Below are 16,447 nucleotides of genomic sequence, written 5' to 3' on the forward strand. Positions count from 1 at the left end.
GGCAACTCAATTTTTTCATCCAGCAAAATAGGCAAATCGACCATAGAACACATGCAATTTATGGACATAATACACAATGCACGGCAGATGAATTTAATTATTCGGGTGGCCTAAAAATAATAGTTTGGTTTTTTTTGGTTCTATGGAGTTGAGTCTACACGGGTAGCACAATGGTATCATCATCATCCTCCGCACACCAGGTGGAAAAGACTCGGGTTCGAATCCCGTCGATGACCAGAGGAACTTTAATGGGATTTTTTCATTCTGTGGCTCAGTTAGTCGGTCTCGGGCGTAGATAGCAAGGTTTTTTTGTTCATCAAAGCAGGCAAATCGACCAGAGAACACATGCAATTTACAGACATAACACATAAAATGGATATATGTAAGAAATTGCAGGTGGCCCTAATATAATAGTTTGAGTTATGTGGAGTGACCATTCTCGCTAAATCCTTTCCAATCAGATAGATGGGTATGGGTGTGAAGGACACATGGAGAACATTTACTGTCAGAGCACATGGTGCTAGCAATGAAGTTGGGAAATGGGGTTATAGTGTAGGACTGTTTCTTATGGTATGGCCTGGGACCTTTGGTGGTTGTGCGAGAAACCATCAATGCCGACGTTTACCTTAACATTTAGGACAGTTCCGCACTGGCTACGATATGAAAAATTCTTAGGCAAAGACTTATGTTTGTTTCAACAGGATAATGTCCCACACTAAACCTCTGGTGCTATTTGTGCAACATCAATGGACATGAATACACTAAATTTGAACAACAGGCATAATCTATTTAAAGTAATAGATACCAATTTACCAATACATATACCAATTATTATTATTATTATTATTATTATTATAATCATCATTCTTCTCTTTCTTGGTGATTCCTTTCTACTTCTCTCTCTCTCTCTCTCTCTCTCTCTCTTTCTCTCAGGGTAACTTGGAAATTTTTTTTGGCTGGTGCAGCCTAAGCCTCGGGCTTCTTTGCACCAAATGGCTAATTATAATAATACTCGAAAATTGTTATACATGTTTTTAATTAATTTTTTTACGGTTCCTTCAAGTGAGTTGTAATAAAACTAACATCAAGCCGTTTGTTATTATTTGAACTGATAATAATAAAAAATATATGAATTTCTTGGGGTTACAAATGCACCCTTGCACCTCCTCTCACCCAATTTCGCAATTTTTCTGCACATCCGTAGATAGGGCAAGAGCAAAGTGACTTTAGTTGAAGCCAGAAATTTCTCGATATGGAAATGTACACCATTAAAAAACTGACTTTTTAAGAAACACCTTTTATATAATTAAGAGGGCGCTTCAGCTTGGCGGGGTGTACAAATTGTCAACCACAACTGCGTGGTACAGATTTTGTCGGATGTTGTTAGTTCAGTACTGTTCATCAGTCAAGTAATGTGTTACGTGTAAGTGATATAATTTTAAGTACAGCACACTGATATCCAAAAGAAAGTTTACAGTGTGAATTCGGACGCATGATGGAGGGAGAGAGCGACATGGAGGTTGATGATGACCAGGATAAATTTTTAGAAAAGGTGAGATATTGCAAATGAAAATATTAACCTTCCCACAGAACGGCCTGCTTTTACTTTAATACGCGTTGGTTTTTATATAAAAATTTGGATGGTGATATGAAACATTTAATAAAGTAACTATTGCTGTTATAAGCATTGAACAAGAAGTTTTATTTTTACAATATCTGTTTTACTGTAGGTGCAGAAATCCCTGAAAAATATTAATAGCAGCATTATAGACTAAGGGAGTTATGTTTTTAGATTTCTACACAAAAATAACTGCTACAGTTACAGATACTATATTATATTTCATCATCTTAAAGCTTTTAATATTACTAATATTACTAAAATAAATTATAAAATGTTACTAAGTATCCCAGGGACTCACATCTGGTGAGTATAGGCTTGGCAAACCCAGGGTCCCGAGCTGAATATCATCATTCTACTTCTCTCTCTCAAGGTAACGCGGGAATTTATTTATATTTTTTATTTTGGCTGGTGCAGCATAAGCCTCAGGCTTCCTTGCACCATATTATTATTAGCCATATGGTGCAAGAAAGACTTAAGCTTATGCTACACCAGCCAAAAAAAAAAAAAAATTCCCACATTACCCTGAGAGAGAGAGAAGTAGAAAGGAATCACCAAAAAAGAGAATGATGATATCCAGCTCAGGACCATGGGTGTGCCAAGCCCATACTCACCAGATGTGAGCCCCTGGGTGATATGGATAAGTAATAATAATAATAATAACCAATAAAGATGGGAGGATGTTTTATATTGCAACATGTTTGCTCTTAATATGATTTGCAGGTTGACATGTGTACTATGATGTTTACTATGTATTTGTGTTTTTCAACTATCAATTATTATTCATAAATGTTATTGTAACCTATTATATTGTTATGTTAGGTTAATTTAGCTGAATCAGGTTCAGTTTAATGAATGCACAGTAATTAAGGAGGAGAGGTTTCTGTTCCTTCAAAATTGCCTATGAGAACTGATTTAGACTTGTTTTTTTGCAACTGTGCATTGATTTTTGTATTTCATTGATGTGCATGATTTCTTTCACTGTATATTATGAGGGCACTTCACTTCAGCTGGTGGGGTGTACAAATTGTCTACTACAATTGTTCTAATTCTTTTCTGTGTATGTTTTTTATCTTGAATTTAATTCACAATACTTTGCCTTTGCAAATTTAAAAAAAAAATTTTAATTCTTAAAAAGTATTTAAAAAAATTAATTAAAAAAATAATTCGAAATATGAAAATTGTTTATCATGATAATGTTGTTGTCTTTCTTTAGTTTAAAAAAATCATTAAGAATTAAGTAGCCCCTTCTCATGCTAATACCTGCTTGCATCCAAGGTTTCTGATGTTTGTTCCTGGCTGTGAAGCACAGTGGATTTTTGTTATGTGATATCCTAACCCATTTTGTTATAATGAGGATTAACTTGATATACTTCATGTAGAAGCATGTTGTTATTACCTCTAGGTGATGGTGTTGCCAGAGATAGATATAAATCAACCAAATGAAATTGAGAATTTTTTTTTAACAATGGCTGATACTTTATTCTTCACAAAAAATCTCAACTATTGATAAGTTGATTCGTTTGTACAGGTTTTTTTTTATACCCTTCTCATAAAAACTTTTGATTGCTGTTAATACATTGTTTGACAGCTTCCTTCACTTCACCTATGAGGAACCAGATTATTTTTCAGTTTTCCAAAAACAAAAATCATGGATGATGGTGTAGGAAGGCCTATGACTGACAGCCATTGTGCATTGATCTGCTCTGATGATATTATCTACCAAGACAGTATTTGCTTCTTTAATAATGTTGTGAGCTTGTTCAGGGCATGGGTTATCCTCTGGAGTTTTTCCTTCTTAATGGTATTCCCATTCATGCCACTTGTGGGTATGGTATACAGTTGTTGACATACATCTTTTCCATTCATTTTGCCAGTGAATTTTGCTGGAGAGACCCTCTCCTCTGTAGGGAACTGAAAAAGTGCTAGCTTGGATGCTCTCACCACAGTGAATGCCATGTTGTTTCTGAAGCAGAAGCAGTTGGTACTAGTGTTTGTATTAGTGTTAGTCCCTAAATGGGGATTTGCACTAATGCTTTTACACATAGCAGCACATAATTTAAATTAACAGTCAAAATCTTTTGATCTACCGCTCATATATGCAGCAGACTGACATTTTTTTTTTTTTTTTTTTTGGTAGTTGTTGGTGCATAGGCTTCTGTGGCCATAATGCACCTCCCAAGGTTTTTGCAGTACTTTGATCCAAGCCCAAGGTGGGAATTGAACCCACGACCTTTGGGTTGCCAGGCAGGCACTTTACCCACCCGGCTAGCCCGGTCGGCCTGACATTGTTGCTACAAACATATCTTGTTAGCTGACTCATAGTCAAAGAAACTATACCACCATGTTGCCGAATTCGGCAACATTGTGGTATAGTTTATGCCTTTGAGCTGCCTGGCAACCCAAAGGCCGCGGGTTCGAATCCTGCCTCGGACTTGGATCAGAGTAAAAATGCAAAACGCTTGGGAGGTGCATTATGGCCACAGAAGCCGATGTGCCAACAACTAACAAAAAAAACAAACTATACCACGAAGGAAAAGAGATGGTAAAGATGCTTATTTGATGATAAATGTGTTCAAAATATCATAATAGGATGTTTTATTTCATGAATGAAATCCTACTTACTGCCTCAATATGTTGCTTTTTGGCATTGCCATAGACCGTATGATCGTATTTCAGAATATTTTTTCTTGTTTGCCATTAATCTATAATGACAATTTTTAACTCTCCATGAGCCTGTTAGCAATGTGTAAACCCAACCCATATCAACTAGTTTTCCAAGTAATTCTTTCTTAGGAATCCCACAGGCATGTTACTATACTAAAAATAAGTTTATTTGTGTAATGTTTGATAAGCTAAATTTATGAATTTTTACCAGGTGAATGATTCAGATTCTGTTGAGTCTCAACAAACTGCTTCATCACAGAATGTATCATATCTTGAAGATGAAATAAATAAAATTGAAAATGAAATTCTGATTGTAAGTTTTTTATTCAGTCTTATGCTTTTTTCTCTATTTTTTTCAAGTATTCTCATAATTTTGTTTTACTTTATTGTACAGTGTTTACTTGAAAAATTAATTGAATAATTAATGACAATTGATTATTTTATTAATTAAATTAAATTTGATTTGATTCAAATTAAATGATTAATTAAATCTGACCTTTATATATGTGCATACATTTTTAACACTTTTTAATAATAGGTACAAGTAAGGAAGGAAAATTATTTAGACAGTTTATGACCAATTGGATTGTATAATCAAAACATGATAACTGAAAATGAATCTGCTCAAAACTTCTCAGATCCACCCAAAGTCAACCACCGATATATTTATTATCAAATAGAAATGTAACGGTATCGCCACTGTACAATTCGCACAAAGCCCATGGTAGCTGACTCCAAGTGAACAACGAGTAACTAAATCTGCTCAGTTCAGAACAGTAGTATGAACAATTAGGAGACAACTTATTTTCTTGAATAATAACTGGTGGTGAATTGTGGATTTATCATTATAAATCAGTAACATGGCTTTGCACGACTGAAAAAGTTCAAAATATAGGCATTAACATGCTTTTTTTTTATTGTCTCTCCTTGGACATTCATGGAGTGACCTTCTTGGATCCTTGCCCAAAGAGTCGGCAATCAACACAGGACACTGTGAGAACATCATAAAGAGGTACAATACCTATATATGCAAAGTATGGCTGAATATGGACAAACAAGACATGTTGCTGCATTGACTACATTGGGCCCTCACTTCTCTCACAAACATGTACATTGTCCAATGTCAAAAGCCATTGCAGAGATGTGCTGTACCATTCTTTCCTATCCTGCATAAAGTTCAGATTTGCTCATTGTGATTTATTTGTTTGGATCTCTCAGGACACTTTATGAGAGGAAAAGTTGTGAATTGATGATGGTGGAAGATAGTGGTTTTTTTTTTTTTTTTTGTTGTTGTTGTTGTTGTTGGCCACATGAATTAGATGGAATATATTTAGAATCATAATAGCAAGACCAGATTTACCAAGGTACAGTGGCACAACTGCTCCAGGAACCCTGGAACATTACAATTAATGTTGGTTCAGTGGCCCATTACATCATTTTCAGGACCAATAAAAATAGGTTTGCATTGTCCCAAACTACCTAAATGTGGTATTGCTTCCATGTTGGCAAAGAGGAGAAGAGTATATGGGAGATTATCTGGAAAACTAAGTGCATATACAGATATGCATTGTTGCTTTCATTCATTAAAAAAAAAAAAAAAAAAATTCCAAGGAATGTTGGAATTATTTTTTAGGTGTACTTCCAAAAGTAATGACCACTCTTTGTAACTCCAAGTTACAAAGAGTTTGGCTTGCAAGGTCTCAGTTAATCACCAGTGTGACACTATTAGTAAAAATGCTAACGAATTCTATTTTAAATAAAAAACTTATTGGTAGTTCATAGAAGGGGATAATTACATGTACTGAGTCAAAGTTATAGCAATTACCATGCATAGCTCGTAAATTGCAGTGCCTGGAGAGTAGGGACCTGTGAGGTGATCTGATTGAGGTGTATAAGACCTTGAATGGGTTGAGCAAGCTGAATGCTGATGAGATTCTTCATCTTGCTTAGATTAAGAATCTGAGAGGGCACAGTTTCAAATTGAGGAAAGGCAGTTGTAGAATTGATGTGCGGAAATTTGCCTTTAGCCAGTGGGTAGTTGATTGGTGGAACAGACTTCCATCTTTTGTTGTGGAAGTTGATAGCCTAAATAAATTTAAGGTTGAGCTGGATAGGCATTTGGAAAGAATGGAGGGGTGAAATGGGAGGGTTTTTTTGGCTGATGCTGCATAAGCTTGCTTTCTTGCATCGTATGCCTCTGCTAATGCTAATGTAATATTAGGGTAGGCCTTCTTTTGATATGCCTTCTTATTTCAATACCAAACCAGTATATATTTTAAAAAAACACATTGGTGTTGGAATAAAGATTGTTAATTATGATATGGTAGGAACTACATCATGAGTTCTGTTTTTTTTTTTTTTTTTTTTTTGTTTTAAGGAGTCCAGAGAAGTAACTGAAACTCCTGATGAAGAATCACAAAATGCAACAGATGAAGAAAAATCCATTGCTGCTCTGAGAAGGAAAGTCTTGTCGTTACAAGCTGAATTAGATGTAATTAACAGTTCTGAAAAGACTAGTAAGTGTTATATATATGTATAATGTATGTATATATAATGTACATAGATAACAAAATTATCTAAATAATAATAGGTACTTGAACTCATGGGTGCCTCCGTATCCTTAGCCAGGTGGGCAGGAGCAGCAGTGCATAGCACACGCTTCTTGATTAGACCGGGGTTCGAGCCCGTGAACACCAAATACGGAGGATGCGGAAAGGTCAGAGAATGACCACAGCATATCCCTGGAGCAATATGGCCTTAATTGCTAATGCTCCTAAAAACCAAAACAACAACAACAGGAACTCGTGACAGTACGAAGTGTAGTAGGAACATGAACTCTGGGCTGTTCTTGGTAGCTACTTAAATTAATATTTATGGTTGTAGACTGGTTTATATTACATTTAATATAAAAGTTTAACAATGCAAAAATGATGATAATTTATGAGTAGATCAAAAAAAAAAAAAAATACTAGTTATTTCATGGGCTCACATCTGGTGAGTATGGACTTGGCAAACCCAGGGTCCTGAACTGGATATCATCATCCTTCTCTTTCTTGGTGATTCCTTTCTACTTCTCTCTCTCTCTCTCTCTCTCTCTCTCTCTCTCTCTCTCTCTCTCTCTCTCTCTGTGTAAAAAAAAAAATAATTCAAAATTGTTCCTGTTTTTTTTTATTTTAAACATCTATATTTACAATCTTTTCTGAACATAGCTGTGAAATATCGGTGTTCTATATTAAAAACATATATTTTTAATTAAGTTTTGAAAATTAAAACTCTTTTTACACCTGTTGGCAAGCAAATGTGAATTTAAAAGCCATGCACTTCAGTGTTATTAAACTTTATGGTAGCTTCTATTCTATTATGAACCCCAGGGACTCAGGCGCCTCCATAGCCAGGTGGGAAGGAGCAGCAGTGCGTAGCACACGCTTCTTGATTAGACCGGGGTTCGAGCCCATCACCACCAAATACGGAGGATGCGGAAAGGTCAGGGAATGACCACCGCATATCCTGGAGCAATATGGCCTTAGTTGCTAATGCTCCTAAAAACCAAATAACAACAACAACCCCAGGGACTCACATCTGGCAAGCACGGGCTTGACCAGAGTCCTGAGCTGAATACCATCATTCTTCTCTTTCTTTATACTTCTCTCTCTCTCTCTCTCTCTCTCTCTCTCTCTCTCTCTCTCTCTCTCTCTCTCTCTCTCTCTCTCTCTCTCACAGGATAACTCAGGGAAATTTTGTTGGCTGGTGCAGCATAAGCCTCAGCTTCCTTGCATCATATGGCTAATAATAATAATCTTAAAGTGTTGTTAGTTTCTCTATTTTTGTCTAAGCCAAAGAATATTGCTTCTAATCCACAGAATAATTCAATGAATGGATGTGATGCCATTTGTGTGGTGTTTTTTTTTTTTTTTTTTTTTTAGTTCTTTTTAAGAGCTAGTATGTAGCTATTGCTGATCTATAAGTAGAAACGGAGGCTCAGTCTATACTTGTGTTAGAAAGTTTGAATCAGATATGATTGGCCACAAAAGTAATAGCTGGAAAGCAGTGGATATCCAGGTGTGAAGGAATTTCATATGCTCTATATATCATATATACAATTACAAAGAGCAAGTGGAAATTATCACTATCGGTATAACTTTAATATTGTTAATATTAACTATGCACCTGTGACGTGTCTTATTGCTCTTTTATTAGTATCATAAATGATATGGCAAAATCTGGTTAGTTGACAGCTGTGACGAAAAAACTATTAGACCTTCCCCCCCCATTAATTTTAATGGGGAAGGTCAAAAATCAGGAATTTCAGAATTTTCTACACCAGGTTTTAGTTTTAGTGCACCTTAATGAAGAAAGCCAGGACATTTTCAGTAGGTTAACTGCACTTAACCCATGTCCAGAATCCAATAAACATAAACATATATCACTACATCTTTTAAATTCAGTTCTGCAAATCACTTTTTTTTTGGCAGTTTTTCATGTTATTTAATCAAAAATTCTTACCAACAGTTGCTGGATTTTAAAATAAATACATGAGTATTTAATCCATTCATAAACTTCAAAAAAGAGTTACTATAGCTGATGTGAGGGCCTTTCCAAGTATTACAGTAACCTCCTGAGTACCCCACCAAACTTCTGGAATTGATATGTCAGGAAAAGTTGAGAGAATTGTCCACTGTTTGTCACCTGGGAATTGCTTAAAATTTTTTTCCCCTATTTTATTCTTACTTTAGCTCACAAAGCCATTTTATTCCCCGTGAAATAACTTGTGATGTTTTCCAAAGTAATATTTTTCCTGAGTTTTTCTGGAAAATAGGTTTATGTACCACCTGTAGGCATTGGACCACCCAGGTCTCTTGAATACGGTAAAATTGTCACAAGATTGCAATATTTTGTATATAATTTCATGTGACTGCAAATGGGTTAAATATCAAATTTATATATGTATATATAGTATTAGTCTTTATAATATCACAGTAGCTAGTATATTTTATAAATTTTAAGATTGAAAAATATTTCTGCTAATAAAAACCTTATATCATTAATTTTTTTAATATAGTTTTACCTCAACATCCACCACTTCTTGTAGCATTGCTAAAAAAACAGTTAAAAGAACAAGTGGATGGTTTAAAGTCAACTCTGTCCTTTGTTCAGACTGAATGCCGTAAAATAAAAGAACTAAATGAACGGTAAGCACTGAATTACTTATTGTTTGGATGGATCTTATTTTAAAGATATGTTAATCTCAAGTTAGCACACTATTGTTGAAATAGTTTCTGTCTTGAAATTTTTTGAGCTCAGGTTTGTGAATATTTTATTTCATTACCTGTATCAATTCTCATGACACCTAAAGAAATAGGATGTTTTGAAATTGACTTTAATGTTAATTTAGAGCTGATAAAGCTTAAAAACATGACACACACTTTTAATATTTCTTTCTATGAAACAGACAATGAAATAATTAATCCAGGTAGCTGATCAATAAGTATGATTTTAATAGTAATAGTATTCTGCATATAGTGCAAGGAAGCCACAAGCTTTTGCTGCACTGACAAAAAAAAAAAAAAAAAACACCAACCAGATAAGAAAATACAGATTATATGCTTCTCTCCTCATACAGGTAACTATCCAGTTGACCTTTAAATTTATTCAAACTGTGAGGATAACTTGTTCCAGCAATCAACAACTCACTGCTAAAAGAAAACTTCCTACAATCGAATCTAAACCTCAACTCCTATAATTTGAATTTATGGCCTCTAGTTCTGGAATTCCTTATAACAGTGAAAATTGCACCTTCATTTATGTATTAATTTTAATAATCCTCTCAGTGCCTTATAAATCTCAATTGGGTCACCTCTGAGGTGCCTGGTTGCCAAGCTCTGTAGTCCACATATTTGGAGTTTTTCGTTGGATAGTCATCCTTTTGCCGATCTTACCATGTGAGTTACCCGGCTTTGGACCCTTTCAAGAAGCTCAATATCTTTTCTCAAATGATGTCTGCACACTTGAACACAGTATTCCAAATGTGATCTTACAGCTGCCTAATACAGTGAAACTATGACCCCCCCACTCCAATTATGGTTGGGTGCATCCATAATTATGATTTTTTTGCTTTAAAGCTATTCCATTCCATACAGGATAATGTTTGATAAATCATCAATAGGACACTATAGGCTTTCCTGTCTGCCGGTTTACACTGTTCAGAAAACTTCATATCTGCGTGTATTGCTAAATATAAGACCTTGAATTTTGCTGCATTAAAACTTACCGGCACTTTTCTGACCATTCCTGAAGTCTGTTCAAGTCATCATGAAGGAGTGCTGCTTGGCACTGATCATTAATGACTCTACTAGTCTCTACCTTTATGTTGTCTGCAAATGTTGATATCACGCCTTCTATCCCTTTATTGATGTCATTTATGAAAATGAGAAATAACAATGGCCCAAGAACTGCTCCTTGAGGAAACCCACTCCTGATCTGAAGAATATTCATTAATCAGAACCCTCTACCTTCTGCCCTGCAGCCACCCAGCAATCCATCTTAGAATCTTATCCGTAATTCCAACCTGTTCAAGCTTACACAGTAACCTCTCATGTGGGACAGAGTCAAATGCTTTCCTAAAATCCAAATAAACTATGTCAAAATTGTTTCCTACATCCAGCTCATGAGTAACTGTGCCAAAATAGCCTACTGAGTTAGTTAAACATAATTTTCCTTTGACAAAACCATATTGTGCATTCTTCAGAATGCCATATCTGTCTAAATGTCTGTGGATTGCATTCTTAATCATTGCTTCTAAGATTACTCCCACTCTCATTATACCTTTGCTTCCAACTAACTCATACCACAAATTCTATGCTGGCAGATGTAACTTGATTCAGCAAAAGCTCTTTTCCTGCTCAGGCTGCTTTTGATAAGAAGCAAGACCCTTCCACTCTTTCTATCTTTCCTAAATTCATTATATGTACTGTAGTAGAACTTGTCATCCCCAATTTCCACGTGGCACCATGTTTCTACTAGCTCTAGTATATCAGCATTAGTTGTCCTAACCAGTAGTTCAGCCATGTTATTGACAACACTCTTGACATTACTATAGACACAGTTAAGACTAAGTCTTCTTCTATTGTTTACTATCCTGAAACACCCCTTGAAGTTATTTAGGTGTGTATTCCTTGCTTTATATTACCCCCTCATTTGAAAAGCTGCTACCCTCAGAATTTCTTATCAGCATCGGCTGTTGTGGCAACAAACAAGAATTCATGAGGTGAGTGCAAGCAATACTTTGACTGATATCATCAGATAAATGCTAGCCTAAGTTACACTTGTCCCCCCCTAACTAGCAGTTTTCCTGATCCATTAAGATATCCTCAGTGATACTGGCAAAAATACTTGCACCACCTTTGTTCAAATGAATACATCACTACAAAATAGATTCCTTCTGTCTACTACTGTGGGCCATGCTAATAAAAAGTCTCCCCACCCCCCAGAGCCTTGCAAATTCCCTCAAGCCTTGAGTTAATTCACAGGGCTTTCAGTATATAATCCCTCCTGTCGTGTCTGGGCAGAATTACATACACATTCTGACCTAACTCACCACATTTCTTGTATGTTTAATATCATTAGTTTCCACATGAATAATAATGTTGTCTTTACCTCCCTTAAAATCTGACAATCTGACATCAGTTATTGCTCTTGGCAAACACACTCTGGTTCTAGAACACCTATCTTTATTACAAAAAATGTTACCTGTTTCCCTGACAATAAACTAGCTAAACTAGCTCAGTAAACTAGCTCACCTTCGACCAGAGCAGTCTGCACTTGACTGTTCTTTTCTGGGATCCGAATCAGGATGCATCACTTGGCAGGTCATGAGATACTAGAGTCCCTGACAAGTTCCCAGTTATGATTGTTTCTGGGAGAAGTACTCGTTTCGTTGGTGACTCAATCTTCTCATAACGCAACAAGTTTTAATTTGAGATTGATATGCTCCTTACATTGGTTGCAAAGAAAAGAATCATCAATTCAGCTAAGCCTGTCTACTAGCCCAGCCTTAGAATACATGCCACAAGCAATACAAATGACAAAGTCACAACTCACACCAGAAATACCCATAAGCATTTCTGTCTGAGTCCTGATGTCCTTGGATTTTGTATTGTAAGTGGATCTTATAGCAACCATTATTTAAGTAAAATTTTAACTTTACAAAACTTACAAAATTTAAATTTACAATAAATTACAGAATTTATGTTAACAAAATATTGCAGAAATTAAGCTGGTAACAAAACCTTGAGAAGAAGTTAAAGAAGTTAAATTTACGACGTTCCTGCCAAAGGCTACCTGAATATTAAGCTGTAACTTTCCAAATACTTTACAAATATTAAACTTACAATATACCACAAAATTTAAATTAGCAAAGTATTACAGAAATTATACTGCTGACAAAACTTTTAACCACTAGCAAAATTAAATTTAAGTTACCCAATGAAAGTTATGAAGTTCCTGCCAAAATATCGATAGCAAAAATTACTTGAATATTAAGCTGTACCGTTCCAAATACTTATCTAAATGTAAAAATAAACTAAACTATTTGGCTATAGAAATTCAAACTATGTATTAACTACAGTTTAGTATATTAAAATTTAAAAAGAAAAAAACTAACCTGCTATGAAGAGTTTCAGAAACACATAGTCTAGCCTCAATCCCAGGACCCAATTTAGGAGGTGTTACCCAAAATTTTCTGGACTTACCCTTGCTACAAGTAACACAGATGATGGTATGGATTGTGTCACTAAATGGTGATAGTGAATATGTTTGTGAGCAGTTTGGTGTCAGCCCCAATCATCTAGCTTGGGGCTGACACTGAATTGGGCACTGAATCCTCCTTCAGTCCCCAATGCAATTTCTGTGTTTTATTAGAATGTTGGATTTAAAAGAGCAATGTTGTGATTTTCAACAACACTGAGGGCGATTCATCCTGCCTTTAAAAAACCATCACAGGAATTGATGAAACATTTTTTTGTATGTGATCTTTTCTTAGTAGAAAAGCCTTTCATCTCCATTCCCGAGAAGATTAGACAGATTGTTAAGAGCATATTAGTTATGCTTTTTGATATTGACAGGGTGAATTTTGTTTTGATGACTAAAATTTAAGTTTGGGGGAGAGATTTAATGAAGCTTTGGAGATTCAACAAAATTCAAATGAAGTACTTCAAGAGATAATAAAACAGGGTTTCCAGAAGTGCTTCCATCAGTGGTAGAATTGCTGGATAATGTGTATTGCCTTGAACTGGTAGTGGACTACCAGTTCAAGGCAATACCCTATCTCTTCCCCACATGCAGTCATGGAGATTCCTTTATATTCCAAATTATTGTGTGGTGAGCTTTCATCAGCTGGAATTGTTCAAGTCTTCCTAGATGATGTAGTCAGTTAAGACAGAATGCTACCTGAAACCCTTAAAGACCATTTGAAAAAGAAATGTTTTTTCAACAAGATGTGGTGAGACTGATATGGCAAATGCAGTTCAAGAAGAACTGCATTTGCCATATCAGATACATTTTAATTATAGGGTCATCTCTAGTTGATATTCTAGCTGATGTGGGATTGGATGGCCTTGGCCACCATACTAACTGGACCTGAATCCCTGTGATTATTTCCTATGGCAATTCCTGAAGGACAGTGCTTTCAGGAATAATTTGCATACCATTAAAGCAGTGAAAAGTAAAAGCACAACTGTTATGAGGAGAATATTTGAAGAAATAATGATTAAAGTTATATTAAATTTATGTAATGGAATGGTTAAAAAGAAAGCACACAGTTATATCATGGAAAAATGACAGGAGAGCCCAAACCCAGTTGCTGTAACCATTCCTATGCGATATAATTATTCTTTGTTTATGTATAGCAGTGGAATTTCCTGGAATGTTCATTGTGTATATTATCTTCTTCATCAATCAATATCTGTGAATGGGCTTGGATGCACTGGGATCATTTATCAGATACGTTTATGCTTGAATAATAAACTTCCATGCCTTACATTCTTAATAACATTAAACTTGCCAATGCTAGTGCATTATATTAAAAAATGTAGGTATTCAAAATTGTCTTTTCTTGATCAATTTGTATAATTATAATATAATTTCTTATTAATTTAATATTTTCAGTATTTGACACTTTTTCGGTTTAGTTTTGCATGCATTTATCACTTCATAGTCAGTTTATTATAGTCAAAAATAATGGAGACTACATCTGATTAATATAGTGAGAAAGGAGAAAAACATCTATAACTGCAGATTTATTTATTTTTTTCCATGTATTTAATGTTGTTAATGTTGGAATCAGTACATCTGAAGCATAGTTCAGAAATAACCTCTGTTTGTTTCTCATGGGATAGAGGTTTGCTAATACATTCTGCTTTTCCCCATAGTCTTCCTCTTTGGCTACATACACAGTTGCCACCTCTACCTAGTTCTCATAATACTGTGCAGTCTTCTTTGGGTGGCGTGTTGTGCCCACTGATATATTACTGTTCCCACTGTGTTTTTCGATCAGTACAATGTTCCACTTAGGGCATCTTTTACTTTGTTAAACAGCCAAGAGTCCAATGCCTGATGGAGCCAGATATAGAGAATATGAGGAGTGTAGAAGGGTTTTAATCACATGTCACATAAAATTTCATGATAATATTGGCCTTGTGAGGTGTTGCATTGTCTTTATGCAAAAGGCAACTGCAGGTGCCAGATGGAGACTACAACTGTGCAACTCCAGGTTGGGTCTGCAGAAGGTCCCAGTAATACTGTCTGGTTATTTTGACACATTAGAATATTATGTTGCAGGACCAACCCTTCCTTATCCAAAAAAAATAGTGTTACAGAACTTTTTCAGCATTCAGCCACCCAAAAAAAAAAAAAAAAAAAATGTGTTTCCATTGTTTCGTTTGTCTTCTCGTCTACAGATGTAGCATTCCTATTTACATAGAACACAACCAGTACTTCAAGGTGTGATTGATGGGAGGAGTGTGTTCTGGAAAAGCTGGCAGCTGAGGGGAAAAAATGGAGGTTATTTTTGGACTTGTAATTTTGAGTTACAAGAAATGCATTTAGAACATACTTATTAGGATGTAACATACTGTACTTAATAGGATAGACTGCAATATTGCAGATAATGAGATTATAGTGAAGACAGAAAGGGATGAATTACAAAAGCTAGCCACTTTAGAATCAGAAGTACTGAAAGAAAACATGGCTGACAGGTAATTGTGTATATTATTATACTTATTTATGCTATCTGGAAATTATTTGTTCATTTATTTTCACTGAGTAAACTGTACATAAGACAATCTCTGTAAACCCTCAAGAAAGTCTTGAAGAATACCCTAGCACAGAGCATGACTTCCCATGAAAAATGTAAAGAACTAAGCTTGTTATGACTACTGGGGGAGAGGGGTTTTTTGTGTCAAAGCAGCTAGGGCTATATGAAGCATCATGTATTGTATGAGGGTAAATAAAAATGTAAAGGTAATTTATTTTTTATTAAATCAAGAAAAGGAAAATATGCAAAATTTTTAGTATTACTTTTCTGTGTAGTCCTCTTTCTTCTTCAAAAACTTCTCATAATAATGTACAAGCATTCCTAATGCTATCTTAACAAAACATTTTTGGTTTTTCATAAACCTACTTTCATATACCACTTTGATTTCCATTTATCCTCATCTGTAAGATGTTTGGGGACCTTTCTTGCACAGACCTTATGATATTCAAGAATGTTGTGTATAATTGAATATGCAGACCCATAGCTAATGTCTAACCTTCTGATAGTGGTAGAAACTATTTGTCTGTTTTCTTGAATGAGAGATTAGCATTAGTAGAGGCATTTGATGCAAGAAAGCAAGCTTATGCAGCATCAGCCAAAAAAAAAAAAAAAACCCACTTCCACTTCACCCCTCTGTTTGTTCAAAATACCTGTCCAGCTGAGCCTTAAACTTATTTAGGCTATCAACCTCCACTACAAGGGATGGAAGTCTGTTCCACCAACCAACCACCCGCTGGCTAAAGGCAAATTTCCGCACGTCTATCCTACATCTGTCTTTCCTCAATTTGAATTTATGCCCTCTCAGGTGATTATTCTGAGCTAGAGGAGGAATCCCATCAGCATTGAGCATGCTC

General features: G+C 35.4%; 1 protein-coding gene across 1 annotated transcript in view; it reads left to right on the forward strand.

Annotated features, from left to right (window-relative positions):
* The first annotated feature begins 1,495 nt into the window (after positions 1–1,495).
* The window catches only part of LOC150088949 (centromere protein K-like), a 38,861-nt gene continuing 23,909 nt past the window's right edge, over positions 1,496–16,447 (forward strand). Inside the window, exons 1-6 of the mRNA XM_090370366.1 lie at positions 1,496–1,552; positions 4,497–4,598; positions 4,824–4,829; positions 6,663–6,801; positions 9,345–9,474; positions 15,424–15,534. Coding sequence (XP_090226492.1) covers positions 1,496–1,552; positions 4,497–4,598; positions 4,824–4,829; positions 6,663–6,801; positions 9,345–9,474; positions 15,424–15,534 — 545 coding nt within the window. The remainder of the gene's footprint in view (positions 1,553–4,496; positions 4,599–4,823; positions 4,830–6,662; positions 6,802–9,344; positions 9,475–15,423; positions 15,535–16,447) is intronic.

This window comes from Mastigoproctus giganteus, chromosome 3, assembly GCF_048544385.1.
Source record: "Mastigoproctus giganteus isolate SK-2022 chromosome 3, ASM4854438v1, whole genome shotgun sequence".
Taxonomy (NCBI): domain Eukaryota; kingdom Metazoa; phylum Arthropoda; class Arachnida; order Uropygi; family Thelyphonidae; genus Mastigoproctus; species Mastigoproctus giganteus.